At 39.0% G+C, this 27771-nt stretch overlaps 2 protein-coding genes across 2 annotated transcripts in view; one reads left to right on the forward strand and one right to left on the reverse strand.

Moving 5' to 3' along the window:
* The window catches only part of LOC139443060 (tetratricopeptide repeat protein 8-like), a 79250-nt gene extending 60041 nt beyond the window's left edge, over positions 1-19209 (reverse strand). The window contains exons 1-7 of the mRNA XM_071223980.1: positions 19097-19209; positions 15012-15199; positions 14275-14434; positions 9736-9870; positions 9379-9464; positions 8023-8221; positions 7177-7316 (exon numbers count right to left, since the gene is read on the reverse strand). Coding sequence (XP_071080081.1) covers positions 7177-7316; positions 8023-8221; positions 9379-9464; positions 9736-9870; positions 14275-14434; positions 15012-15199; positions 19097-19198 — 1010 coding nt within the window. The 5' untranslated portion in view covers positions 19199-19209. The remainder of the gene's footprint in view (positions 1-7176; positions 7317-8022; positions 8222-9378; positions 9465-9735; positions 9871-14274; positions 14435-15011; positions 15200-19096) is intronic.
* A 356-nt stretch (positions 19210-19565) lies between these two features.
* LOC139442287 (protein cornichon homolog 4-like) lies at positions 19566-27730 on the forward strand. Its single transcript, XM_071223078.1, has 5 exons — positions 19566-19709; positions 19955-20023; positions 21102-21214; positions 23444-23584; positions 24185-27730. Exons 1-5 carry the CDS (start codon positions 19635-19637, stop codon positions 24219-24221), a joined length of 435 nt encoding a protein of 144 aa, XP_071079179.1. The 5' UTR covers positions 19566-19634; the 3' UTR covers positions 24222-27730.
* The last annotated feature ends 41 nt before the right edge of the window (positions 27731-27771 follow it).

The raw sequence follows: 27771 nt of genomic DNA on the forward strand, positions 1-27771 counted from the left end.
AGCTAGGTTTGGTATTCACCTAATCATCTCATCCTACTGGGTACCCATTTGTTGCTGGATGAACAAAGGCTTATTTCTAACAGAGTCACCTGCCTAGGAAGACCACAGTTTCACTACTACCTACATCCATAAACATAACAAAGAGATGGCAATAATAATAATAATAATAGTAATAATAATAATAATATTGCATCAAGGGAATCTCATGGTGCAAGAAACCATATTCCCCAATCACTGGATCAAAGTGCACTACATTTTCATTTACAGCTCCCTGGGGAGTATACAACCCAAGCTGCCTGTGAGGTACTAGAAGGTTAAGAGTCACATTAGCATCTCATCCTACCGGGTATCCATTCACTGCTCGGAGAATAATGTGTATTTACTGTAAATATATATATACCGGCAAGTACCCTGGTCTCATTTGCCATCATTGCTACATTCTGAGACTGTTGTGAATGACATGACACTGAATATATACTGAACCAAATTAAAAACTTCACAATCCTAAAATTTTAACATTTTGACCAGTTATCACTGCGGGCCCTTATTGTGTATTTAAACAGTAATGGCCACGTATTGTCTTCAGATAACACCCGTTTTTTTACGGGTGAATCGATCAAAATCATGTGCACAGCACTATAGTGGCAAAAGTGTTTTTTCACGTGCAACTGGTCACGTGGCCATAATACCGCACGTGTTTTCAGCCATACTTGATAGCAGTCATTAACAAAAATAGAAAAACACAAGAAAACAAAAGTCTTTACGGACATTTGTCATGACACGCCTTTCAAATGTGCAAGGTGAACTTGCCATCGCCATGTTGCAGACGGGAACTTCTGTAGCTTATGGACTCAGAGGAATTGGAATCAAGTCGTCTACAGTGATGAATCCCGATTTAATCTTCAATTTTCTGATGGTAGGGCGAGGGTGTGGAGGCGCCGTCATGAACGTTACGCCCAGTGTTGTGTACAGGAAGTTGACAGATTTCGAGGCGGAAGTGTCATGGCGTGGGGTTCTTTCTGTGGCAATGTACGTTCCAGGCTTCTTGTCATCCGGGGCAACCTCAATGCTGCTGCTTACCGCGACCAGGTACTGGAACCAGAACTTCTGCCTTTTATGGCAGCACATGAACCCTGTTTGATCTTCCAACACGACAATGCCAGACCCCACACAGCAATTTTGACAAGGAATTTCCTTCAGAATGCGGGAATTAACGTCATGGACGGGCCATCAAGGTCTCCCGACCTCTATCCCATCGAACACGTCTGGGATGCTCTTGGCAGAAGTCTGCTCACTTTCCAGAACCAACCACAGAATTTGCAAGATCTTGGCACCATTTTGCAGCAACAATGGCGTCGTCTTCCCAATCATGTGTTCACAAGCATCACAAGATCCATGCGGAGGCGTTGTGTGGCAGTTGTCAACGCACATGGTGGCCATACACGCTACATAACTTGTGTGCCATCCGATTCTCGTGCTTGGGACTTAAGATTTAAACTGTTGATGTTATTGCCGAATACTGTAGGTGCTTGGAACAAATTATGGTTACCACTGTTAATTAAAATCCTTCTTTGGACATTAATGATTTAAAATTACCTTCTCTGATACATTTGTCCGTTGTATATCATATATAGGATTACTTTTAAAAATGTGAAGTTTTTAATTTGACTCAGTATATCTGTTCAATCAATTACCATGTTCTTTGTGATTGAAACAAGCGGGGACATCGCCAGTCTTGACCTGCTCTGTTGTGTCTTGAACACAATGGGGAACGCCTGAGAACACAAGGAAGTCACTTCCCCTGTCTTAATACTCAGGAAAACATTCTCCTCCAGCTGAAAGATCCTGACTTGATTAAATGTTTACAGGGCTTGTTTGTACCAGGTCACATTTTTTAAAGTTAGATCTATGCAGAAACCTCCTTCAGATGTGACATTTTGATAGTATGTTGATTTCAAGTTCAAGAGTAAGAGAAATTTGGTTGTAAGACTAAGTTTCAATTATTATCTGGGATTAAGTTGATTCGGCCAGTTGGTTTCTGTGTAAAATGTAACATATTATATATTTATACAACATATAATATGTGCATTTATAATGCACCAAAGTTCATTCACCAAGTGGATGCTCATAGCGCTACACTCTTATTATCCCCATCAATGGATCAGTGTGCACTTGATGTTCATTCTCAGCTCCCTGGGGAGTATACAACCCATGTACATGTGTTTACTTGTCAGAGAAGGTTATGGTCTCTTTGGAAGGTTTTTGCAGTTGCCAAAGGCAATAGATTTAAAATTATTATCTTATTATTATAAGCAGTTACATTCACAGAGTGATTTGGGTTTTTTCAGGAGTCAATGACCTGGGTAATCTCAAGTACCGTATTTCCTCTATTAGACGCCCGGGCTTCTATTTATTTCGGACAAGCCTTTGACCCGGCGTCCATTAGAGGCCCGGGGTCTATCGGAGGCCCAGCTTCTCTTAATACCCCCATTTCACTATGACCACGAATGTCCCGAATCGTCACGAAATGGAAATATTTTGTGTTCGTAGATATCCGTAGATTGTAAAATCAATTATTCGACCCGGCGTCTAATAGAGGAAATACGGTACTTTTTTTATCACTTTATTTCTTTTTTCTTGGGTACATATAGCACATGTTATTTCAATAGTATATTACATTATGTTGGTCAATTTAAGAATATGAAATTAATATATAATCAAATAATTGTTGGATAGGCACATTTGTCAAGACAGTATGGTTAAACAAAAAAGCTGTGTCTTGACGACCAGAAGGTCATAAATTTATAGTATTCACTTTTCTGTATGAGATATATTTTTGCGTATGATATAAGCGATTTGCTGTGCAGAGTTGCGTCCCTTGGGCACGCCAGAAACCTATGATTGTGGGTTCGAATCCCGGTTCGCCCCGATTATGTTTCTAGGTTTGTCAGATTCAAATTGAATGTGTTTGCATTAAGTTTTTATAATTATTATATTTTATTACATTTTCCTTCAAACCATACTTATCACCATTTCATGTACTTTTTTCAATAAGAGACAATAACATCAAACAGTAAACTGTAATCTGTAAACATCATTCAATTGTTTGTTTGTTTCGTTGTTTTAAATGCCACAGTCAACAAACTTGCAGCTTTATGGAAGCTTGAAAATAATCCAGTTTCGAGCAGACAATCCAGTGATTGATATTATGAGCACTGATCCACACCATCAGGATACGCCATCAACCAAGTCAGAGAGCCTTACTATCTGATCCATTAAGTTTCTTCTGACATCCATCATAGTGCTGGGGTCCTATTCAAATCTAGACTCCCCAAGACGGCCCCATCCTAAAGAAGGTACTTACTAGGGCTGGGACGAGTCCAAATTTACAACCCGGGTACCAACACCCCTATTACCCGACCCTACCCAGGTACCCTCTGTAGGTCTCCAGAGATAGGGCCAAATGTCCGACGGGCAATAGTATGACCGAAGCCCTGGCAAAATGTATTTGGATACTCGTATAAAACAATCTTTTCATGCATAAAATGAAGTTGACTGAAGTTTTATCTTTATTCAAACATGTACAGTCAGAAGGAATGCAAACATTAGTCACTTATAGTGTAACCATAGAGTTCCAGATAATTTTTGTAATAATATATCACATGATTAATCACGGGTCCGGGTAGTCCTGTGGGTACCCAGGTCCTACTCAGTACCCACCCGACCCGAGTACCCGAGTTACCTGTCCCAGTCCTAGTACTTACCAAGTTTAATTAACAGGTTTTGAGAAAGTGTAACCATAAACTTATAGGTAAGAGTTCTTTTATCTTGGGAGCTTGATCTTTGACCTTTGACCTTTTTATAGACTTCCAAAGGTCAATGTGAAATATGTCCATTGTACATATCCTCTAATGTTAATATTCTTTGCATCGAATTCTCAAGAAAGTATGATACAAATACACTGCACAGTTACCTTAAAGGTGACCTTGACTTTTGACACAAAAGGCAACGGACATGTGATATGTGCTGGGATTTGTCAAGAAAGATGAAAACATAAGGTTCCATGCCTGTAAAGATAAGCACGCCCCAGAAACTGAGAATGACGTAGCCTTGTTTTACAAAACCTGAACAGTGACCTTGACCTTGGAGTAATTTTAACCAAAACCTTTTCGAACAAGAAACCATACTAGAGAAGGTATATGTCAAGTTTAAGTACAAATGCATGAATCTTTTTCGAGAAAGTGTACCCACAAACATTTGTGAGTTTTTCTCTTGTGACCTTGACCATTGGCATTTTCATGACATGACAAAGAATTCCCAAGAGCCACTTGGAAGAAGTCCATTTAAAGAATTAATATCTCATGTCAATAATCTTTTTGAAATAGGCTTTACAAATGTCACTGGCAGAGCACCAGATTCCAACAAAAACTAAAAGCCTTCGTATTTCACAGGCCTGCTAAATATACCACACTAGCCAATATGAAGCAACCCCTGTATTGGGAGTACACATAACTATTACCGTATTCAACGTACTAAGCGCCCCGCTCTAACAAGTACCCACGGCTATATTTCCTAATATATTGGCTGGTGAACAATCCCAATTAGCACCCCTTCCATTGATCAATGTACACAAGACTTATTTATTCGTGCATAATACGCACTCGTGTGTTATATGCACCCTTAATTATGGGCAAATTCTGGAAAAATATAAATCTGTTGTATATAAACATTTCAGACTGTCAGCATAAACCACGAAATTTAGGATCTTTCAACTGTTTTTTTCACCAAAATAATATGCCAATAAGAGCCCCCTAATTCTAATTTTGAGAGCGCCCTGGGCGCTTATTACGTCCAATACGGTATACACAAACAATGATGTCCTAAAGAAAGAAAATTGAAGCATTTTAAGCCTGTCCACAGCCAAATGTCAAGCTCTCCAGCCCTAATACTCTATTGCTCTATATAATCTAAAAAACATGATCTTTTAATTAAAAATTAACATTTGAAATACTATTCTAATTGTTATGTTTGAGAAAGAAGCATTTTTGAATAAATAAACAAATATAAAATGAAAGGGCCTTCAACTAAGTCATGGTCTAACATAGATTATTTTTGCTAAGAATACAGGATTCTGAAATGTCACTGTAGAATTCAATTGATGAAAGTGTGCACAAGGAGATAGGTATTGTCCTACACACAATATCACGGTGGATTCACCCCTGTGTTCATGTTTTCACAGACCTAAAAGAATAGGCCACGCCCACAAGCGGACTCTCGTTTCCTGATTGGCTGATAATCTTGATCTTGACATTGTGAATAATTAAACTAAGAATTAAAAATTGGTAAATCGTGAGTGAGTGAGTGAGTGAGTGAGTGTGGTTTAACACTGCTTTAAGGAAAATATTCCAGCAATATCACGGCGGGGGACATCAGAAATGGGCTTCACACATTGTACCCATGTCAGCAATCAAACCCGGGTCTTCCGCATGACGAGTGAACGTTTTAACCACTAGGCTACCCGATCGCCCCTGGTAACCGAAGATTTATTACTGACATCCTGTTTTGGTAATAAAACAACTGCTGCCCTCAGTCCTATTCCACACAATAAATGCATGTCAGGGATTAATCCCCTAGGTGCAAAGCTGAAAGCCTCTTCAGTGTTGTTATGAAGGGAACATAAGTTCTGGGCACTGTAATCAAATGGATGACAGGGTGTTGGACTGATCGTCATGTTCGTTGAAATTGTGGAGCGCGTCAAAAACCCGGAACCCGTTTTAACCCCAGTAAGGAGATTCCCCTCAGTGGCAGAATTTCTCGTTTGATTTCGCATGTCATTTTTTACCATCTGTTTTACACTATTTCTGTTTTTCAAATTTTATTTTGGTCAAGTATTTGTGATTAAGTACGCCAAAAAGTATTAAAAACTGCAAAGTTGATATGTTGACTTTACTTGCCTTTTAATAGAGGCATAAATGTAACAAAATGGTGTGTGCACATTGCGTAAATCTGCTTATACATCAATTCTCAAGAATTCACTTTTTTAATTTGTACTTTCAAGTACGAAAGTACTTTCATTTTCTTGTTACTTGTTATTTGTTACCATAAATATGATGTGTTATTTTCAAAAGAAAGGAGGATCAACTGCATGTACAAAGTATTGAACGGTATAAGAGTACAAGAGTGATGCATGGACAGATGGAATAACAGACAAACAGAGCCCATTTCTATAGCCCCGTAATTCTTGGTTGGTGGGGGCATGGGTGGCCCAGTCGTCTAAGGCGCCGCGATTCGCTGTGCAGAGTTGCGTCCCTTGGGCACGCCAGAAATCTATGATTGTGGGTTCGAATCCCGGTTCGCCCCGATTGTTTCTAGGTGTGTCAGCACCATACCCGTGCTCGTGGGTTTCACCTGGAACCTGCATCACTTCAGGCTTTCCTCCCACATTAAGCTGACACGCCGTGATACAACTGGAATAATGTTAAACGCGGCGTTAAACCCAACTCACTCAGTCACTCTTTGTTTGGGAGGGGGGAATAAACCTAAATAGTAGAGGTCTGTTCTCCGGGATATACTGAATAATAAGCAGTAAAATTTAAACTGGTCCTGTAAATGTAATGACTGCCGGTCCCAGTGTCAGATGGAAACACAGAACACCTACTGACTTGTAGGCAACATCGGACTCAATTTAGAGTGGTTTCTTTCAGCTTCTGTTTCAAAACCTCTACGTGAGGTCAGGTGACCTGGGAGGAACCTCGACCTCCCAAACTAAATGAAAGGTGCGTGGGTTCTTGAGCCAATCAGAATACAGCTTTCTAAGAAGTGTCATTTGGAAATTTCAATCATAATAATAATAATGAGTCCATTTGTATGGTGCCAAACTCAATACCAGCTCGTGTGCTCTTGGCGCTTACATCATTACCCCAGTCAATGGATCAATGAGTCATGACTCCAGAAAATCCACACAAATTCCCTAAATAGTGCACCCATTTTTGTTTAGAAACAATAGTGTGATAACATATCGACCACAGACATTATTGGTGCTGGTTCTTGATGCTGACTGTCTGACTGACCTCCTATGCAGGTATCCGGAGATCTTCACACCATGTGGTACAGTACTGGAATAACAGATCTGATTACAATGCAATTGGTTTCCCTACATGACACTTGTGGACGTACCTGTAGAACTTGAGTGCCACCTCCGGCTGGTCTGTGTAGAAGTGGTGAGTGCCTATGCAGGCCACAGCTTCAACGTGCATGTTGTCGAAGTGTAATACCTCCTTGTAGAACTTCACAGCATTGTCCATCTCATTCAAACCCTGAAATCACAACATTACATAATTTACATATTTTGAAATAATCTCACCGCAAAAAGAAAGACGAATACCAAAACATGTTTGTTAATATATGAAGATTTACTCATATCCAAGAGATATTAGATTGGTTTGATGCACAAACGAACATACTGTTATGCTGTGTGTACCGACGCTCATGAACGCATCACATGTGACGTCAAAGATCCATGACTCGAATTGCACCATTTGTCTCGTGCAGGATCAGCGTTTCAAGTTTGAAAATCTCGTGCAGAAAATCGTGAGAAAAATAAGACACGCTGTGGTAACACTTGACTGATTGTTAGTTTTGTCATTAATTGGTACACATTGGAAACATCTCTTCTTAACGTGTATACTTCTCTATGTGTTTCTATGTTTTGCATTTCTTTTGGCGTTGAGTATAGTTTGAAACTGATTTGCATTTCACTAATTATTATCAACACATAATCAAGTATGACACAATTTTTCCTCTGATTTGAGACAAATATCCGTTTTTCTATGAAATAATATTAAAAACATCCACACTTAAAACACACATATGAGGATTCTGTGGCAATAGGGAATGGTAAGGGAGAAAGAGTTGTCTCCCCTTAAAATCCCCCATCAGCGATATCTCCTGTGAAAGCCAATTTTGGATGATAATGAAAATCCCATCTGAAAGAACAGACAAAACAAAAGTCCCTTGGCTCACTTCATAAATCCTGGCGATGCCGGTGAGGAGACTGGTCTCTCCTGGGAACTTCTCCAGCGCTGACTTGTAGGTCTCCACCGCAGTCAGGGGCTGGTCCAGTCTCACGTACACCTTGCTGAGGTACAGGAAGCTGTCCACCATCTCGTCCTGCTTCAAGGCGGATTTCAACTGTTTTTCTGCATCTCGATACATTCCAAGTCTGTCAGAGAGATACTCTACTGTGTCAGGCATTGATATCAGGACGATGGTCAGAAAGTACAGAACAACTTTGACACAGCTGATCACAATACTCATTTAAGTGCAATTGTTATTCATAAAACATGTAAAATATAGAACTACATTGGATAGCCTAAGTAGTGACACACCTTATGAAGCACTGATAATCAAAGTATCAGTAAATTTTACAAAGTTACTGCCTTTTCCTTTCTGGCAGAAATTCAGTGGTATCCTTACAACAAAGGAAGGATTATGTTCCAGTTGGAAACCCCCCCTCCCCCATACAGAGATGGCAGTCATCTCACCCCTAGCCCCACCCACAACCTCCTTGCCTGTACTTGGCAAACTGGTGACCCCTGCCCCTGCAGCTGGCTTGCTGGACCTCCCCTGCCCCACTCCCAGTAGTGGCATCTGGCTAGCTGGACACCCTGCCCCACCTCTCACCTGTAGTAGCACCTGGCTAGATGGACACCCTGCCCCACCCCTCACTTGTAGTAACACCTGGCCAACTGGAGACCCTGCCCCACCTCTCACCTGTAGTACCACCTGGCTAGATGCCCCACCCCTCACCTGTAGTAACACCTGGCTAGCTGCCCCACCCCTCACCTGTAGTAACACTTGGCTTGATGCACACCCTCCCCCACCCCTCACCTGTAGTAGCACCGGCTAGATGGACACCCTACCCCACCCCTCACCTGTAGTAACACCTGGCTACCTGGACACCCTGCCCCACCTCTCACCTGTAGTAGCACCTGGCCAGCTGGACACCCTGCCCCACCTCTCACCTGTAGTAACACCTGGCCAGCTGGACACCCTGCCCCACCTCTCACCTGTAGTACCACCTGGCCAGCTGGACACCCTGCCCCACCCCTCACCTGTAGTAACACTTGGCCAGCTTGACACCCTGCCACATCCCTCACCTGTAGTAACACTTGGCCAGCTTGACACCCTGCCACATCCCTCACCTGTAGTACCACCTGGCCAGCTGGACCCCCTGCCCAACCCCTCACCTGTAGTACCACCTGGCCAGCTGTACACCCTACCCCACCCCTGTAGTAACACCTGGCTAGATGGACACCCTGTCCCACCCCTCACCAGTAGTACCACGAGGCTAGGTGGACACCCTGCCCCCCCACTTACCTGTAGTAACACTTGGCCAGCTGGACCTTCCACCACCAGTCCTTGTACTGACAGGACTCCGTGGCCAGAGCAGCCAGCTCCAGGGCCTGCAACAAGGGGGCACATATGTGTGTAAGAAAACTCAATAGTCAATAGGAGGTACACATATAGGGTACACTGACATCACACACATCACACAACATCAGGGGGCACGGACATATTAATGTAGCCATTTAATGTAAATGTTTCCATGGAGACCAACTTTAATGATAACCTCGGGGTACAGGTGCTTATTTATCCCCCCACTCACTGGAGTAGCGACCCCTAGGACGTGTGACCTTTGGTTAGTGGTGTGTTCCATCCCTACACAGTACTCACATTTCTCACATCATTTTCATGATGAAATATATATTCAAAGAGAGCCTTGGCCAAGTTTTGTCTGGCTGCATACTTGTTGAAGTTCAGTCTGGCCAGGTTGATGAATGGACCATCAGCATTGGACAGCATGGATGCCTGAAGGGGGAACAGATTTAACAGATATAACAAATGTAACAGATATAACACATGTAACAAATATAACAGGTATAACAGATGTAACCAATATAACAGGTATAACAGATATAACAAATGTAACAGATGTAACAGAAATAACAGATATAACAGAAATAACAGATGTAACAGATATAACAGAAATAGCAGATGTAATAGAAAAAAACAGATGTAACAGACATAACAGATGCAACAGATATAACAGATGTAACAGATATAACAGGTATATCAGATTAACAGATATAACAAATGTAACAGAAATAACAGATATAACAGATGTAACAGACATAACAGATGTAACAAATGCAACAGATATAACAGATATAACAGATGTTACAGACATAACAGATGTAACAGATGTAACAGATATAACAGAAATAACAGATGTAACAGAAATAACAGATGTAACAGAAATAACAGCATAACAGATATAACAGACATAACAGATGTAACAGATATAACAGATGTAAAACACTTTTCAGATTCAGATTCTGAAGTTGAATGCATTCATTCTGATATTTTGATAGCAAAGTTTAGATCGCCAGGTCATAGGTTTTCGGACGGCCACATTTCTCGCAATTACTCACACTATATAACAGACATAACAGATGTAACAGATATAACAGATATAACAGACATAACAGATGTAACAGATATAACAGAAATAACAGATGTAACAGAAATGATAGATGTAACAGAAATAACAGATGTAACAGATATAACAGAAATAACAGATGTAACAGAAATAACACTTGTAACAGATATAACAGATGTAACAGACATAACAGATGTAACAAATGCAACAGATATAACAGATATAACAGATGTAACAGAAATAACAGATGTAACAGATATAACAGAAATAACAGATGTAACAGAAATAACACATGTAACAGATATAACAGATATAACAGATGTAACAGACATAACAGATGTAACAAATGCAACAGATATAACAGATATAACAGATGTTACAGACATAACAGATGTAACAGATATAACATAAATAACAGATGTAACAGAAATAACAGATGTAACAGATATAACAGATGTAACAGAAATGATAGATGTAACAGAAATAACAGATGTAACAGATATAACAGACATAACAGATGTAACAGAAATAACACATGTAACAGATATAACAGATATAACAGATATAACAGATGTAACAGATATAACAGAAATAACAGATGTAACAGAAATAACAGATGTAACATATATAACAGAAATAACAGATGTAACAGACATAACAGATGTAACAGATATAACAGATGTAAAACACTTTTCAGATTCAGATTCTGAAGTTGAATGCATTCATTCTGATATTTTGATAGCAAAGTTTAGATCGCCAGGTCATAGGTTTTCGGACGGCCACATTTCTTGCAATTACTCACACTTTTATAACAGACATAACAGATGTAACAGACATAACAGATGTAACAGATGTAACAGATATAACAGATGTAACAGAAATGATAGATGTAACAGAAATAACAGATGTAACAGATATAACAGAAATAACAGAAATAACACATGTAACAGATATGACAGAAATAACAGATGTAACAGACATAACAGATGTAACAAATGCAACAGATATAACAGATGTTACAGACATAACAGAAATAACAGATGTAACAGATATAACAGACGTAACAGGTGTAACAGATATAACAGATGTAAAACACTTTTCAGATTCAGATTCTGAAGTTGAATGCATTCATTCTGATATTTTGATAGCAAAGTTTAGATCGCCAGGTCATAGGTTTTCGGACGGCCACATTTCTTGCAATTACTCACACTATAACAGAGGGTGTAGCATCACACAGACATTGTAAATACTCAGATGATGGCTTGTTTTTAAGATAAGTAGTAGTTTATAAGTGAATGAAATGTTTAACGGACGGCCATATTTCTCGCAATTACTCACATTATATAACAGACATAACAGATGTAACAGATATAACAGACATAACAGACGTAACAGATATAACAGACATAACAGATGTAACAAATGTAACAGAAATAACAGATGCAACAGAAATAACACATGTAACAGATATAACAGATGTAACAGAAATAACAGATGTAACAGATATAACAGATGTAACAGATATAACAGATGTAACAGATATAACAGATATAACAGATGTAACAGAAATAACAGATATAAAGAAATAACAGATATAACAGATGTAACAGAAATAACAGATGTAAAACACTTTTCAGATTCAGATTCAGATTCTGAAGTTGAATGCATTCAATCTGATATTTTGATAGCAAAGTTTAGATCGCCAGGTCATAGGTTTTGGGACAGCCACATTTCTCGCAATTACTCACACTATAACAGAGGGTGTAGCATCACACAGACATTGTAAATACTCAGATGATGGCATGTTTTTAAGATAAGTAGTAGTTTATAAGTGAATGAAATGTTTAACGGACGGCCATATTTCTCGCAATTACTCACATTATATAACAGACATAACAGACGTAACAGATATAACAGACATAACAGATGTAACAAATGTAACAGAAATAACAGATGCAACAGAAATAACACATGTAACAGATATAACAGATGTAACAGAAATAACAGATGTAACAGATATAACAGATGTAACAGTAATAACAGATGTAAAAGATATAACAGATATAAAGAAATAACAGATGTAACAGAAATAACAGATATAAAGAAATAACAGATGTAACAGATATAACAGACAAAAGATATAAAGAAATAACAGATATAACAGATGTAACAGAAATAACAGATGTAAAACACTTTTCAGATTCAGATTCAGATTCTGAAGTTGAATGCATTCAATCTGATATTTTGATAGCAAAGTTCAGATCACCAGGTCATAGGTTTTCGGACAGACACATTTCTTGCAATTACTCGCACTATAACAGAGGGTGTAGCATCACATAGACATTGTAAATACTCAGATGATGGCTTGTTTTTAAGATAAGTAGTAGTTTATAAGTGAATGAGATGTTTAACAGCTGCTCATGTAAGTAAGAGAGGAAACAATTTTTAGATACGGTATTACTTTACTGCTTTTATTACCATTCTTGTTGGAAAATAATTAACAAGAAATTATGGAAAAGAGAATTTATGGATGTCAACTTCTTTCTTATGAGGAACACAACGTTTCGGAGTATGTACTTACCTGATTCAGGAGTAAGAAATTATAGGCTATTAATATCTTTTTTTGAGAAAATAAAAGTTGTGCATCCCGCATATTGATGTACACACAATGTTTGAAGTATGAACACTCTGTTCCAAATAGTGCCTCACGTGTATTAAAAACCAAACTATGTCCTTTATTTAGACAGCACATTAACGTTTCCTTCCTGTGTATATTTAGTAGTTTTCTATGGCTACGAGAAAGCAGCTGAATGATGTGGATTGCTGATCCATCAATGTTGAGAAAATCTAAAAAAAATGTGCTCATATTGAAAAGTTGGTCCTCTTGATATTTTGACCCTTTTATATCTAAAATTGTCCTTCATCGAGTACTACTCATACAACAGATGAGGTCAGTATCCAAGCCTTATTTAAGAAATACGAACAAGAAGGAGTTGTTTATCGTACAATAAAACACTGAAGGGGGAATAAACCATAGTGGTTTATTCTCCCTGCAGTGTTTTATTATATGATAAACAACCACCGCAAGTCGTTATTCTTATACAAGATATCCACATTACGTACAGCCTCTTTAAGGATAATGATAAATGTACAAGCTTTAAACATATATGCCCATATTTAGATAATGATGAATCCCTCAATAGAATCTGACCTCGGCAATATCGGAAAAGTCCATTTTATGAACAGGTTGATATTTTGCCGCATATTCTAACAATCCTCACGTCAGTTACCTGTACCTTTTCTCCCAATACCGATTGTCCTATCTCTCCTGCTTTTGGATGCGATTGTTCAGCCATCACATTTATCTGTATTGCTACATCTAAGGGGAACAACTCACTAGACACTCCCCTCTCAAAAATAATGTTGTTCAATATACGTCATCAAGTTGCGAGCGCATGTTCGCATCTCCAGAAATGACGCCATGATAGAACAATGTTTTATCGTGAAATAAACCACACTTCATTCTTCATTGTTCTTTGCAATTTATCACGTATAGCCATCAAATATCTATGTTTACTTTTACGACCAGTACGGTGCCCTGGAAAGCTATCAAGAATAAATAGCAGCATGAATAAATATTTATAAATATTCATGAGAATGTTCATGAGAATGTAAAATTCATACAGCCCAAGGGAGACAACCATTCCTACACCTGAACCTGCATACCACGCATTTTTTCCCTCTCATGGGTCAAATATTTCAGTTTCACATACCGTTCCCAGTCTGACATATCTTCCTGATGCACTTGTTACAGGTCTGGCAGTGTGAGCTGTACGAGGGGTTCGAATGGCCTGTTCCATGGTGCCAGGTCGACCTGATTGTGTACCAGGGCGAACAAATCCACTCAGAGGACGACCAGACTGGCTCATCGGCCTGATCAAAGGAAAACATGATGGGCAATACAATCCATTGAAACAGGGTAGAGAACCAGTAAAATAAACATAACATACATTCTGAGCAATGACGAGATAAATTGTCAGCACAGTATTTGAATTTTGTTTAAATTCCAAGGAATCCTTGCCATGATTGAAGAATTAAGGGACCATAGACTTCAATACACCACAAACAGCTCAATAAGGTTAAGGGGGTAGGGTGGTGGTGTCATGAAAAAAGGACATAATGAAAGAGTGGGGGTTCACAATAATTTATTACAATCTGGCGGGAGCATAAATTTGTCACCACAGGTGGAATCCTTCTGATGCCATCGTGTATTCTCAGAAATTGTGCAGAAATCGCTGAGCGCCCACCCATTCCCTCTATACAGACTCCCTGGAGATATGTTTCACGTGACTCGAGCACTGCGATATGTATCTTATCATGACTCAAGCATCGAGATATGTCTCAAAATCTGTGGTAAGAATATCATAACACCACTAGTGTATGGTAAATTTGTTTGTGTATTTTATTCATATACACAGTTCTGGTAACAACCTTTTCTTTCTATACACACCTGACACCCTGGCTTGGGGCTCCCTGACCAGTGCCTGGTTTGACACCACGGAGCGACGTCCCTGGCCGGGCAACGCTTGCTATAACATTGTCATCCATCAGCATCTCAGCAATGCCCTCCTCATCCACATCCACCTCGTCCACATACACCTGGCCTGTCAGCGCCCGTGTCTTCAACGTCCATGAGGCCTGTGATCATTATAGGACAATCAGTCTGATAATCACTATACAGCAAAGTTGTATACATACAGAATCTCACCAGAGTGTCTTTTGATATCAAATATATCAACACAAATTGATAAGAGTGGAAAAGCTCTGAGGCTTGCCGAGTGTTGATATATTTGATATCAAAAGACACGAGGGTGAGATTTTATTTATCATCCAACATCATTCTTCCAACTTTTTCAGTTTGTAGACAGTAATAAGTAGTGTCTTAGTGTAAAAAATACTGCGAACAGCTTCAGTAGCAGAGCCATTACTGATGTCATTTGATTGTGATGTCATGGTAACCAATGTCACAATGGTCTGCAAAGCATAGTGATGCAATTTCATTGCAGCGATATCTACAATGTAGATATCGCTTGATCTCACCAAAGCGATATCTCCTGTGGGAGCCAGTTTTGGATGATAAATTCTTGAACTGTCATCAGAAGATCACCTAAAATATGTATTCATTGATTATCACGATTTGATCCCCGTGGACAAATAAAGCTTGAAAGTTAAGACATCCTTGGGGGTCCCTATATTCAAATACCATTTTAAAAAAATCCAAAGGACCCAAGGATCTCTCTTAATTTCAGAAACTGATCATACATGGTAATCTGATAATATGTTTCCATAGCTATTTTCTATGGCATGGCTATTGTACATTCATTATCATATTCCTCTAAAATTCTAAAAAATGTATTAACATCACTGTCAGCGTGTCTGTCTCCTTGATCTGGTACCTGGAATTTGCCCAGGCGATTAAGGGGAAACAACTCTCCAAGTTTGAAAGTATTAAAATATGGATGGGCTTTTTCAAGATTCAAAATTTGCTTATAATGGACTTTTATTTTGACTTTTTTGACTTGTGTTCATCGCTATTCTCGCTGCGCTGCGCGAAGAGACACCTATCAGTGGATCTGAGAATGAGAAGCTGTATAGCATCACAAAGCATATACAAAAAAGAGCCGCAGCCAAACTGACATGTGTTTATGTTGTTGATTAATGCATCCACGACTTGAATGGGTTAAGCTATCGGTCAACATCATATTATGCACAATATAAAACTACATACATATGTCTGGAGACATATTTACATACATGGCATGAGCAAGTTTTCCTTGTTTACCAATCCAGATTTCTTTTGAAATAAAAAAATATGTATAAACCACATAGTATCCCGTCAAAGAATTCAGGCAAACAATCAGGTGATAACAAATTTGGTCAATAAAAATGTGAAATTTGAGACAAATTATCACTGAACATGAGAATTTACCCATTAAATTGTATCTTTTGTTCTGCTAGGCATTGTTGTATATGCAGAAATAAAGATTACCGTGTGTATTTTCTCATAAACTAGGTTGGAAATAGCAATCAACTGTACATACATTTTCTACTAATATACCAAATACACAATAAGATAACTTCAAAGAATTTTGATTCAATGATCAGATGAATTGTATCAGTAAAAATTATTTTTTTAGAAATATAATATTTCAATATCAAGTTATTTTAGTTGCAGCTTTTAATATATATATTTAAAATAATAACCATAAGCATAGCACTTTGAAACAACTGATTGCTATTGACGGATATTTTGTACATATTGGAAAATTTGATCAGTCACTGTTGAGGCCTTCTGCGTTCTTGCTACAGCAAATAAATGAAAACAAAATGCAAATATCATAATTACAGCTGAGAAACGTAATATGTATGATATTAGGCAGTAACCTTGTTTGAGGAATGTATTCGTTAATTTCCACATAAAGGATTAATATCACATACATCTGAAGCTGTACAAAGAAACTTGTTGGATGTCACAGGTATTTGTAACGATCTAATATTACAAAATAACATATATAGTGTTTCTGGATATTATAACCTGCGTTTATCTCTCAACTGATCACATATGTTTGTTTCAGGTGTTTCACATAGGTGTCATGTCTCACTGGTCAGCTGAGATGGAACAAATTGTTTTCACACAGGCATTTCACACCCAGATATGTTTGTATTCCGTCTGCTTTAGTAAACCTACACATATCAACACTTAGTTTTGACAAATCCACTGTGCAAGATAACAGTGATTAATCAATCAACATATTCATGATATTATTTGTTAATCCTTTGCTCGATGTTTTTACACTTAATTGACCATTCCTCTCCTGCTGCGCTGCAGAACTAATACTTCAGATACTTAAAAGCTACGACAATCTACGTAAACTAGGCAAAGACATAGAAATAGTTTGGATCTGTGCCCATGTCGGGGTGTTTGGCAACGAACACATCAACAAAGCAGCTACATAAGGATTAAAATTAGAAGAAGTAAGCATCAACCTTCCAATATCTAAAAACAAAATATTACTAAAGAAAATATCTCCCAAAAGTGGCAAAACAACTATCAGAAATCAAACTGCAAACTAAAACACCTGCTACAAAAACCACTAAAAAACAAAATCCATCATAAAACCAAAATAATCGACACGGTAATAACCAAATTACAAACAGGCCACTCTAAAGTGTACTCATATCTACACCAAATTAAATGCCCCATTGCAACCAAATAGAAACACCTGAACACGTAATACTACATTGCACACATTACTAACAACACAGAACAACACTAATAACCACACTAAACTACAACCAACCAAATGACACTAGCAACTCTACTAAACCCCTTAAATAACTTACAGCCCTATAAAGCACAAGGCATTTATCTAATCAAAACAGGCCTACTCTGGTGCATTTAAAAAACAAAAACAAAAAAACACACAAAAAACAACACAACAAACAAGCTACCAACGAAACATAAATCTATAAAAACACACAACCTCACAAACTTCTTAGCCCCCACCTTATTAGCATGACATATTTTAAAATTAAAAATTTCTGCCAAAAGTAATTAAGTAACCATAAAGCCCCTCCAGGTTGCCTTACCTTTCGGACATACCCTTCTCAACCACATCAATAAATGGCCTGGCGGGCCCGTGTGCGAAATACACAAATGTCGAAAAGCACACATTAAAACCCAAACTAAGTAAGTTGAATAATTGACCCAGATGCGAACCACAGATTGCTATATATCCTTGATACCCTCAGAGACAGGGGTGAACATCATTGAGTTATTTTGCATAGTCTTTGCCAGGTTAGAGAGTTGTTTCCCTTTAAGACTAGACCCGCGAAGATATGGGGTAGAATACCTCTTCAGCAACCCATGCTTGCTGTAGAAGGTGACTATGCTTGTCGTAATAGGCGACTACGGGATCGGGTGGTCAGGCTCGCTGACTTGGTTGAAGCATGTCATCGATCCCAATTGCATGGAAGGATGCTCATGATATCAATCACTGGATTGTGTGGTCCAGACTCGATTATTTACAGACCTAAGTCATATAGCTGAGTGCGGCGTAAAACAACAAACCAACCAATCCACCCTTTAAGACTAACCATGCTAACTGGGACACTGAGTGTTTCTTTAAATTCTTATTGATCAAATGGACGACCCCTAGGTATAATGCACTGCAATTCGTTTACAGAGTTGAGTCCCTTGGTCATGTAAGGATCTGCCGAACATTAGCTCGAACACCTGTGGTCATGGGTTCTAGTACAAACAAGTGCGGTATTCAGAATATTGATAATATTGCGTACATCGGCATAAAACAATTCTCTATCATTATTAGCTTATTATTATATTAGAGTAATCAGTTGATTCTGCCGATAGCTGCGGGACGGAAACAACCGAGTATATTTCTGGCATACAGTGTTGTTTTATTTAAAATAGGCTGTCAGTGTTCACATGTAGGAATAGTCCAAAATATATTTCCGTTCGATGTTTTTTCAATAAAATCTAAATACTAGAAAAACAGTGAAAACTATCCCATTTACCTGATCATATGGGTTCTTCTCGAGAAGTTGTGTACAAATATCAACACATTTTTGATACTTTCTTCGCCTAAAATAGCTGTATGCAAGAAATAGTGGATCCATGATTTGTTTTCATCAACAAACTATTTTTCTTAATTGTCTCCCCTTTGGCTACGCTGGACCAACCAAATCGCGTTTAACAAATGATCCAACCAAATTCCATGACACATAATTTAATGTATTTGTGCGCTCTGTACTAGCCCATGTTGAAAACATTCGAGATGACAAATCAGGAAATACGAGAACACAAAAGAGAGCAAGGGTTCAATATTCACCGTGGTCTCAACTTCAGACCATATATGTAATCACTGTTTTGTCAGAATAAAATGTGATGGGTGTTAGAAATCGATTGAGGCAGTAAAACATGTTTATGATTTCAAACAAACTGCGTTCGAACGAATCCAATATTTTTCATTAGCGGTCAGCAAGACACTTCCGAAAGACGCTCTTGTTGTCGTTCTTGGCATCAAGGTCTGAATCAAGAATTTCAGCTGTGAAAATGGCATTGGATTCGTTCTTGTTTATATTTGCTCTGATCGACGAGGCGACGTTGCTTTTCTTGGCAGTGTATTTTGTATCCTTTTGGTGTATTTCTGTTCCGATGTCGATAGTTTCCGATATCTAGTCAGCTCAATGTCGCCGAATAGTGTGACTCTCATTGTAGTCTACTTTCATTCTAATGTCTAACCGGTTTCGTGTACCTTTTGGATTTGTACTTTTATGCTGATTATATTTTTGTGTACAGTAAGATTAATAGATTTTGCGTACTGTTCTTGAAAATGTTGAAAGCACCATTCCATTTTTCTTAATCCAAAAAAGATCATAACACTGTCAGACTTGGAGTGTGACTATCTTAACGCCACATCATGCTGCAGTAAACTCAACTATGTAAGTTTACAGGACTGTGACCGAGGCAGGACGCATTTAATTGATGAGACCAAGTTCATACCTATTGCAGTACATTGCTGTGCTAATCTGCCATCAATGGCCATAACTGTCCTATGTACGATTTATAGCAAGGCACCACGAAGACATGTCACTAATGGGACATGGGACATATACGCTACTCAACAAACTATAACTCCTCTCTGTGTCTATTTGTTATTCTACTCAGATCTATTTAAATCAGGAGTATTAACCAAATGGTGGCACATGGTCCTGTGCACAGAACACAGGTCCCAAATCAGGTGAAGTTAAGCAACGTCCGTCGCGGAAAGTCCTTGGCTGGGTGACCACGTTTCATCAGCTTGGCTCCTGAGAGTTTCTAGGGCTTCGGTCCTGCCCCACACTGAAGCACATGTAACACATGTGGCGTCTCCTTGGGCAAGTGACTTTGTTCAAAATGTGCCTCTGTTCACCCAGCAGTGAATGGGTACCTGGTAGGATGAGTGGTAATGTGGTTGTTAACCATCAAGCACGTAACAGGCAGCTAGGGTTGTACACTCCCCAGGGAGCTGAGAATGATTCTTGAGTGCACACTGATCCAGTGACCGGGATAATAATAACACTTTGGGATTAGGGCTGGCATGGGTACTCGGGTCGGGTGGGTACTGAATAGGACCCGTGGATGGTCACGTGATATATTGTTTAATGACAAAAAGTATCTGAAACTCCATGTTTAAACTACAAGTCACTAATGATCACAGTTCTTTCTGACTACTACGCCCATTCCTTCTGACTTTTATATGTTTGAATAGAAATAAAACTTAGTCAACTTCAGTGTATACACCAGATCATTTTATACATGTATCTAAACACATTTTACTAGAGCTACGGTCAAACTTTTTCCAATAGGACAGTTTGTAGCTATCTCTTGAGACCTACAGCAGGTACCTGGGTTGGGTCGGGTAATAGGGGGTGGGTACCCGGGTAGTAAATTTGGACTGGTCCCAGCCCTAGTTGGGATGAAAGTATATTATGGCCTGAAGCTTTGACCAACACTCAATGATTTTTACTCCTGTTCCAGTGGATCCTTCCAGAGCTGATAGCTCAAGACTTTCTGACCATCGTCCTCTTACTCAGTGGTCACTGGGTGCTGTTCCTGATGTATGCTCCGCTTGGGGCATGGATCACCTACAAGTAGGTCTCACTGCAAATTAATTTATTATGGAGTTCAAAGTCTAACATACCTGCAAGCGACCCCATCTCCGTTATCCATTACTAATTTATATTTCCACTGAAAGCTATGGTGACAATTATTACACTATGTACACAGAGATATTCTCTGATATCGTTTATATCATAAAATAGTTATTTTATTGATCAAAATGTTGATTGTTATTTGACATGTTTGAGGTAAATTAATTAGTTTATTTTTAAAAATCAAGGGAAATTTCTACATGTGTTGCATTGTTTCTTATCATAGTCATGGCCATGTGGCACAGTCAACTGAGGTCAACAATTCCCTGTGCAGAGTAGGGGGCAGGGGTGGCCCAGTCGTATAAGGCGCCGCGATTCGCTGTGCAGAGTTGCGTCCCTTGGGCACGCCAGAAACCTATGATTGTGGGTTTGAATCCCGGTTCTTCCCTATTATGTTTCTAGGTTTGTCAGCACCATACCCGTGCTCGTGGGTTTCACCGAGGTGGTAAACATCTGAGACCTGCATCAGTTCGGGCTTTCTCCCACATTAAGCTGAGACGCCGTGATATAACTGGAATACTGTTAAAAGCGGCGTTAAACCGAATACACTCACTCACTCACTTACTGTGCAGAGTGGAGCCCCTAGCCATGCTAAAATCTATGATTGTCATGACCATGGGTCTGAATTCCAGTTTGCCATGATTGTTTCTTGGTTTGTCAGCACCATACCTGTGGTCATGGGTTGCACTGCACATATAAAGTAGTAAACGTCTAAGATTGTATCACTGTGGGCTTCCCTCCCTCAACAAGTGACACACATGATTTTACTGAAAAAGATGAACGCTGCGTAAAAACAAACTGTCACACTCGCCCATCTCAACAGCTTTTCATTCTGTAGGTGAGGTGAAATTGGGTTTAATGTTGCATCCAAGACTATTGCACTTATATAGCGACGTGTGTGTGTGTGTGTGTGTGTGTGCGCGTGCGCGTGCGTGTGCGCGTGCGTGTGCATGATTATTAGTGCTATCCCACTGAGATACCATGTCGCAGTTTAACATGAACACCCCACTCAGACACAGTATACTGACTCCGAGATGACCAGTCCTTGTTATTCCCCCTTAATGCTGAGCGCCAGGCAGGGTAGCAACAAGTACCAGCATTTAACATTTTTTGGTATGATGTGGCCTGGGATTAAACCCCGTACCTTCCGCTCTCCAGGGTGGACATTCAACCACTAGACCACGGAGGCAGTCTTTTCATTCCGTAACAATGGTAACCATGCTAACCATCATCATGATTATCAGATGTTGTTATTCATCAGTCGGCTCTAGACCTGTCACAACTAGAAACATGATTGATGTGAGATGTGTTCGCAATGACAGGTTTAATCACAAGTTATTTCAACAAGTGGATAGCTTAGTGGTTAAAGCGTTCACTCATCATGCTGAAGACCCGGGTTCGATTCCCCACATGGGTACAATGTGTGAAGCCCATTTCTGGTGTCCTCTGTCGTGATATTGCTGGTATATTGCTCAAGGCAGCGTAAAACCATACTCACTCACTCACTCACTATTTCAACAAGTAACGAAGCTGCTGTAGCTGTTGGTCCAGCTGGTCCATGCACACTGATTGCTAAGATGTTTTGGCAAATTGGGGAGTTGGCTTTAAACAGCGAGACGGCCAACTTTACTCAACCCAAAAAATTAGAGATGGGTACAGAGCTCCAGACTTTTTGAGCAATTGAGTTTTTACTTGAAGATTTCTATTTTTATTGGGATATTACATTATTTTCATTGGGTAACCAATATTTTTTCACTCATCTATTCAACACTCTATTGGTTTTCCCAAAATGAGTAAGCATTTTGAAATTTGAAAAAAAATGAAATAATGTTTTAGATGTAAATAACGGTTCTAAATATAGGCTTCACTCGGAAAGTAAGTTACTCGTAATTGTGTTTCGGAAATTTGTTCCGTTGTACGCATGCTGAAAAAGCTTCATTGGGTATTTACGTGTGCTGTTTTCCATGTTTTCAAACAATTGAGTTTTACATTTAATGCATGCGTTTTTGTACGCCAGTTAATTGAAAGCATTTGGGTTTTGAATAGATTCTAGGAGGTATTTTACGTAAATACGTAGCTTATCTGTAGCTCTGGGATATCTGCCTAAGGACACTACAGTAATATTAAAGTCTCTAGATCTCCCTTGCTGATGAAGACATTGATTTTCAGATTTGTGGTCAACCCATCTGGAAATATCGGAATGTTTGACCCTACAGAGATCCACAATAGGCAGCAGCTCAAACTCTACATGAAAGAAAGTCTTGTTCGACTTGGTTTCCATCTTATTTTCTTCTTTGTCTACCTGTACTGGTAAGTGGCTGGATATAAGAGGCTAGTGTACATCAGGAATTTAAAAGATTTGATTTTACCCTGGTTGACTGCATGTCAAACCCTGAGGTGTGGATTGTTACTCAATATCAGTCACTGGACTGTCTGGTCCAGACTTGTTTTTTTATATTTATTATGCTTGCTTGCTGTTACGGGCAACTATGTTTGTCATAAGAGGCGACTAACAGGATCGGGTGCTCAGGATCGCTGACTTAGTTGATGCATGTCATCGTATCCCAATTGCCTAGATCGATGCTCATGAAGTTAATTATTGGATTTTCTAGTCCAGACTCGATTATTTACAGACCGCCATCATATAGCTGGAATATTGCTGAATGTGGCATTTTGTATTGTTTATCTGATTGACTGTTGTCTTGTATTATGTATCTGATTGACTGTTGTTTTCTTTATCTGATTGACTGTTGTTTTGTTTAACTGATTGACTGTTATCTTGTATTGTGTATCTGATTGACTGATTTGTTTATCTGTTGACTGTTGTCTTGAATTGTATCTGATTGACTGTTGTTTTGTGTATCTGATTGACTGTTTTGTTTATCTGATCAGCTGTTGTTTTGTTCACAGGATGATTTATTCACTGGTCAAGGGCGATGAGAGCTGAAGCACAGGTCCGAGGTCCCCTCACGATGTGATGCCTACCAAGGATGTACCAAGGAGACCTGTCACTGTTAACATGATACACTGGTCGTTCCTTTCTTTTCTTAGTTAGGTCATAAGTTTTTTATGCATTTGATGAATATACGTATAGCTGCCATGTGTTCAGGGTTCTCACTGTGCAGGGAATTATTGAGAAAATGCCACAGTTGTCATCCTCTAGTTGTTGGTTAAATGATTGATATGTTTTAAATGATTAGTAAAGATGAGTAACTCTACGGAAGATGATAGAGTAATATAATTTAAAAACATCAGTGGGCATTCTTTTTTATCTCTGCAGACTTTGTTTTCCCTAAACAAATAATTTAGAAACATAGTATTATTTGTTGTTGAAGGAGTGCTCTGTTCGAATGATATTCCAAACGAGCAGGCTCCATTATGTGTGGTTGCAGTTTCCTTTAAAATCACAGTGTTGTACTTAAACTATATACAGTGAAACCCTGGCATGAAATCTGGAAGTCTGGATGAAATCTGATATAACTGAACAGATGATCTGGATCCTGACAGTTTGACAGGGCACAGGGTTTTCACTATTGTCCCCAAACACCTTAAAACATTTTCATTTTTATTAACATATTCAAAAAATGTTTTGTTCTTTCCATGCAAACTACTGAAGAAGTAAAAGAACAACCAATTTTTTCATACGACTAAAATTAATCTTTCTTACCAAGACAGGTCTCATGACAGGTCTCATGACAAGTCAATCTGTCATGAAAACATTGGGTGTTTATTTACTTCTTTTGAGTTGGTATGTGTCCCACTGTACAGGGTATTTCTTTTCGTGCAGGGCGGTCGGGTAGCCTAGTGGTTAAAGCGTTCGCTCGTCACGCCGAAGACCCGGGTTCGATTCCTGACATGGGTACAATGCGTGAAGGCCATTTCTGGTGTCCCCTGCCGTGATCCTAAAAGGGGTGTAAAACCATACTCACTCACTCACTCACTCATTCTTTTCGTGCAGTAGGTTTCTGATTTTAGTTTGATGTATATTTAGAGAATAGCCCACAAGCTACTGTTAATTATGGGTTTTCTGTCTTAAAGGGAAATAACTTTGCAAGTTCCAAGCCTTGGCTGGACACTTTCAACATTAATTCATAAGGGGCAGATAATCCTGTAATTCTGTGTTGCGAGTCGGTATTTCCTTGTGTTACCCAGGCCCTGTTGCTGTATTTTCTGTTATAAAAGTGGAACATCTGCTCTGTTAGTGGATTGGTGCAAACACGTCACATATAATTGTTTGTGACGTCATAGACAATGGATGATGTCATCTTCGTTTTTTTCCAACAGTGCTTTCATGTGATGTTGCCCTGGCATAGGCACAATGGGCATTTTCATAAACAATAGAACACTTGGAACGAACTAGCACATGCAAGTTATTATTCTCAGTGAGAACTAGTTTGTACTAAACCCATGCTCTTGTCACCAAAGTGACCTGCATTGATTTGGGCTTTCCTCCCACATTAAGCTAACACGTCGTGATATAACTGGAATACTGTTCAAAGCAGTTTTATAAAATAGTAATAATAATAGGTCATTTATGTTTCGCATATTTCCACACGACTCAGGCGCATGCTCAAAGCACTATTATAACCCCGGTCAGTGGATCAGTGCGCACTCGAGAATCATTCTCAGCTCCATGGGGAGTATACTGCCCAACTCAATGTGAATTACTGAAAGTCTTTTCACCTTTATCTATGCCTCTTTGGGCACGATGGGTCATATTAAAAAATTCTGAATGAAATGTTTTGTTCCTCTCTCAAATATAAATTCAAGAAATAGTATTTCTGTTCACAGCATTATACACAAGATCATTTAGAATTAGTAAAGCGGATCTTACGTCACAAATCCAAAGATGAGATCGAACATTGCTACTGACATCTTAGAGGAGATTGTTTGGCTGTTGTCATGGTGATTAGTCACATGTGACACCTGGAGCAGGTGTAATGTGTCAAATATTTCTCAAAAAATTATTTTGTATTGCTGAAATAACAGAGAGCAAATTATATGGACAGGTGACAGAATGTGATTTCAAGTGTATTTAGTCCGAAGTATTACATAGAACAGAATTTGACGTGATCATCTGTTTTCATCACTTTGATCACTTGTATGTGCAAATGAAATTTGGTATACTAATCACTAATTCTATTCTCCATTTAATATCCAAAGTCCAATAAACATCAGGACTGTCCAGATTCTCTCCTGTGTTTCATCAAGAGGTTATATCAAACACAAAAGGATTTTATTTTTTAATCTAACTTTCTCTACTTGCCACTCTGCTGTCTGGCATTGGAGAGAAAAGCTGGTGTTGGATTTGGTCCCCGCAACTGATAATCGTTGTGCGAGGAAGGTGTTTGAAATAATTGTAAGACCCAACAAGATAGTCAGGCAGATGACCCATTGGCGTTGTCTGCCCATCTTCAAAGTTACCTGCCAACATTCAGATATTGTAAAAATTGAAAAATCACAAAAACAAATCAAAGACAAATCACATCTATTGCGTCTTGATTTAGCTGAAATAATGCAAACAATTACTTGAAAATCTACAAGGAGTTACAATAAAACTGAATATGTAAGTTGTCTTAAAATTATCTGCCAGACAGTCGGGCAGGTGGAGGAAAATTTCATGCAGCCCGACAGGAAAGTTACCAGCCGCGGGCAGGCGGGCAGGCAGTTATTTCAGACACTGTACAGGGTGGCCTGATCTATCAGGTGGTCAAGCTAGGTGGCTTGGTTGGTTGTGTGCCTTCCCACCCTGACAGCTTGCTTATAACAATCACTGGATTGTCTGGCCCAGACTCGATTACCATTAGGATTTGATGACGATGTTATTAGCTGTGGCTATCTGTGTCGAGTTGCATCCATTGTATATCATCCTACAAGGAACTGTATGTGTTTGTGCTGGCTGCAAGTGTGTCCACTTCTTGGTTATTGGTGCAAAAGAACAAATTGAGAACCATTGTGCAATATTGTATATTGTTGTAGAGATGTACAGGATGTCTGTGAGAAATGTCTGTTGCAAGGAAGAGAAGTTTTCCATCGATCCGTGGATGACGTGACATCAAGGGTTGATTCTGCTATACATGCCATTACAATAGTGTCGGCGTCAAAGGGAGATAACTCTAGATACCAGAAGTGAGAATGTAAACAATGTCAGTGTGGGGAAATTCTAATGTTGCTAAGTAACTTGTAAGTAATGGTAAGTGATGGAATGTTTGGTCCATGTTGCTAGGATATGGGGTAGGTTGTGAGGATGTAACGAGGATTGTAGAAACATGAGTTGTGTTGAAACGAGCTGTTATGATCTTTCACAGGCATAAATCATAGAATCCCCCACACCCCTGGGTAACTTACAGTGGATTTTGAAAACTGTTGATGGATGCTTTTTCTCTCCATCAAAGACAACAGGATTATCCATTGTTTTCAAGAAACAGTGTCATTTTACAGTTGCTAAGATATGTTCTGTTGAAGGGAGAACCTCATTTCTTTGAACTCTGCTGCCA

Source organism: Haliotis cracherodii, unplaced genomic scaffold (genome assembly GCF_022045235.1).
Source record: "Haliotis cracherodii isolate W230 unplaced genomic scaffold, xgHalCrac1.p SCAF_5, whole genome shotgun sequence".
NCBI lineage: Eukaryota > Metazoa > Mollusca > Gastropoda > Lepetellida > Haliotidae > Haliotis > Haliotis cracherodii.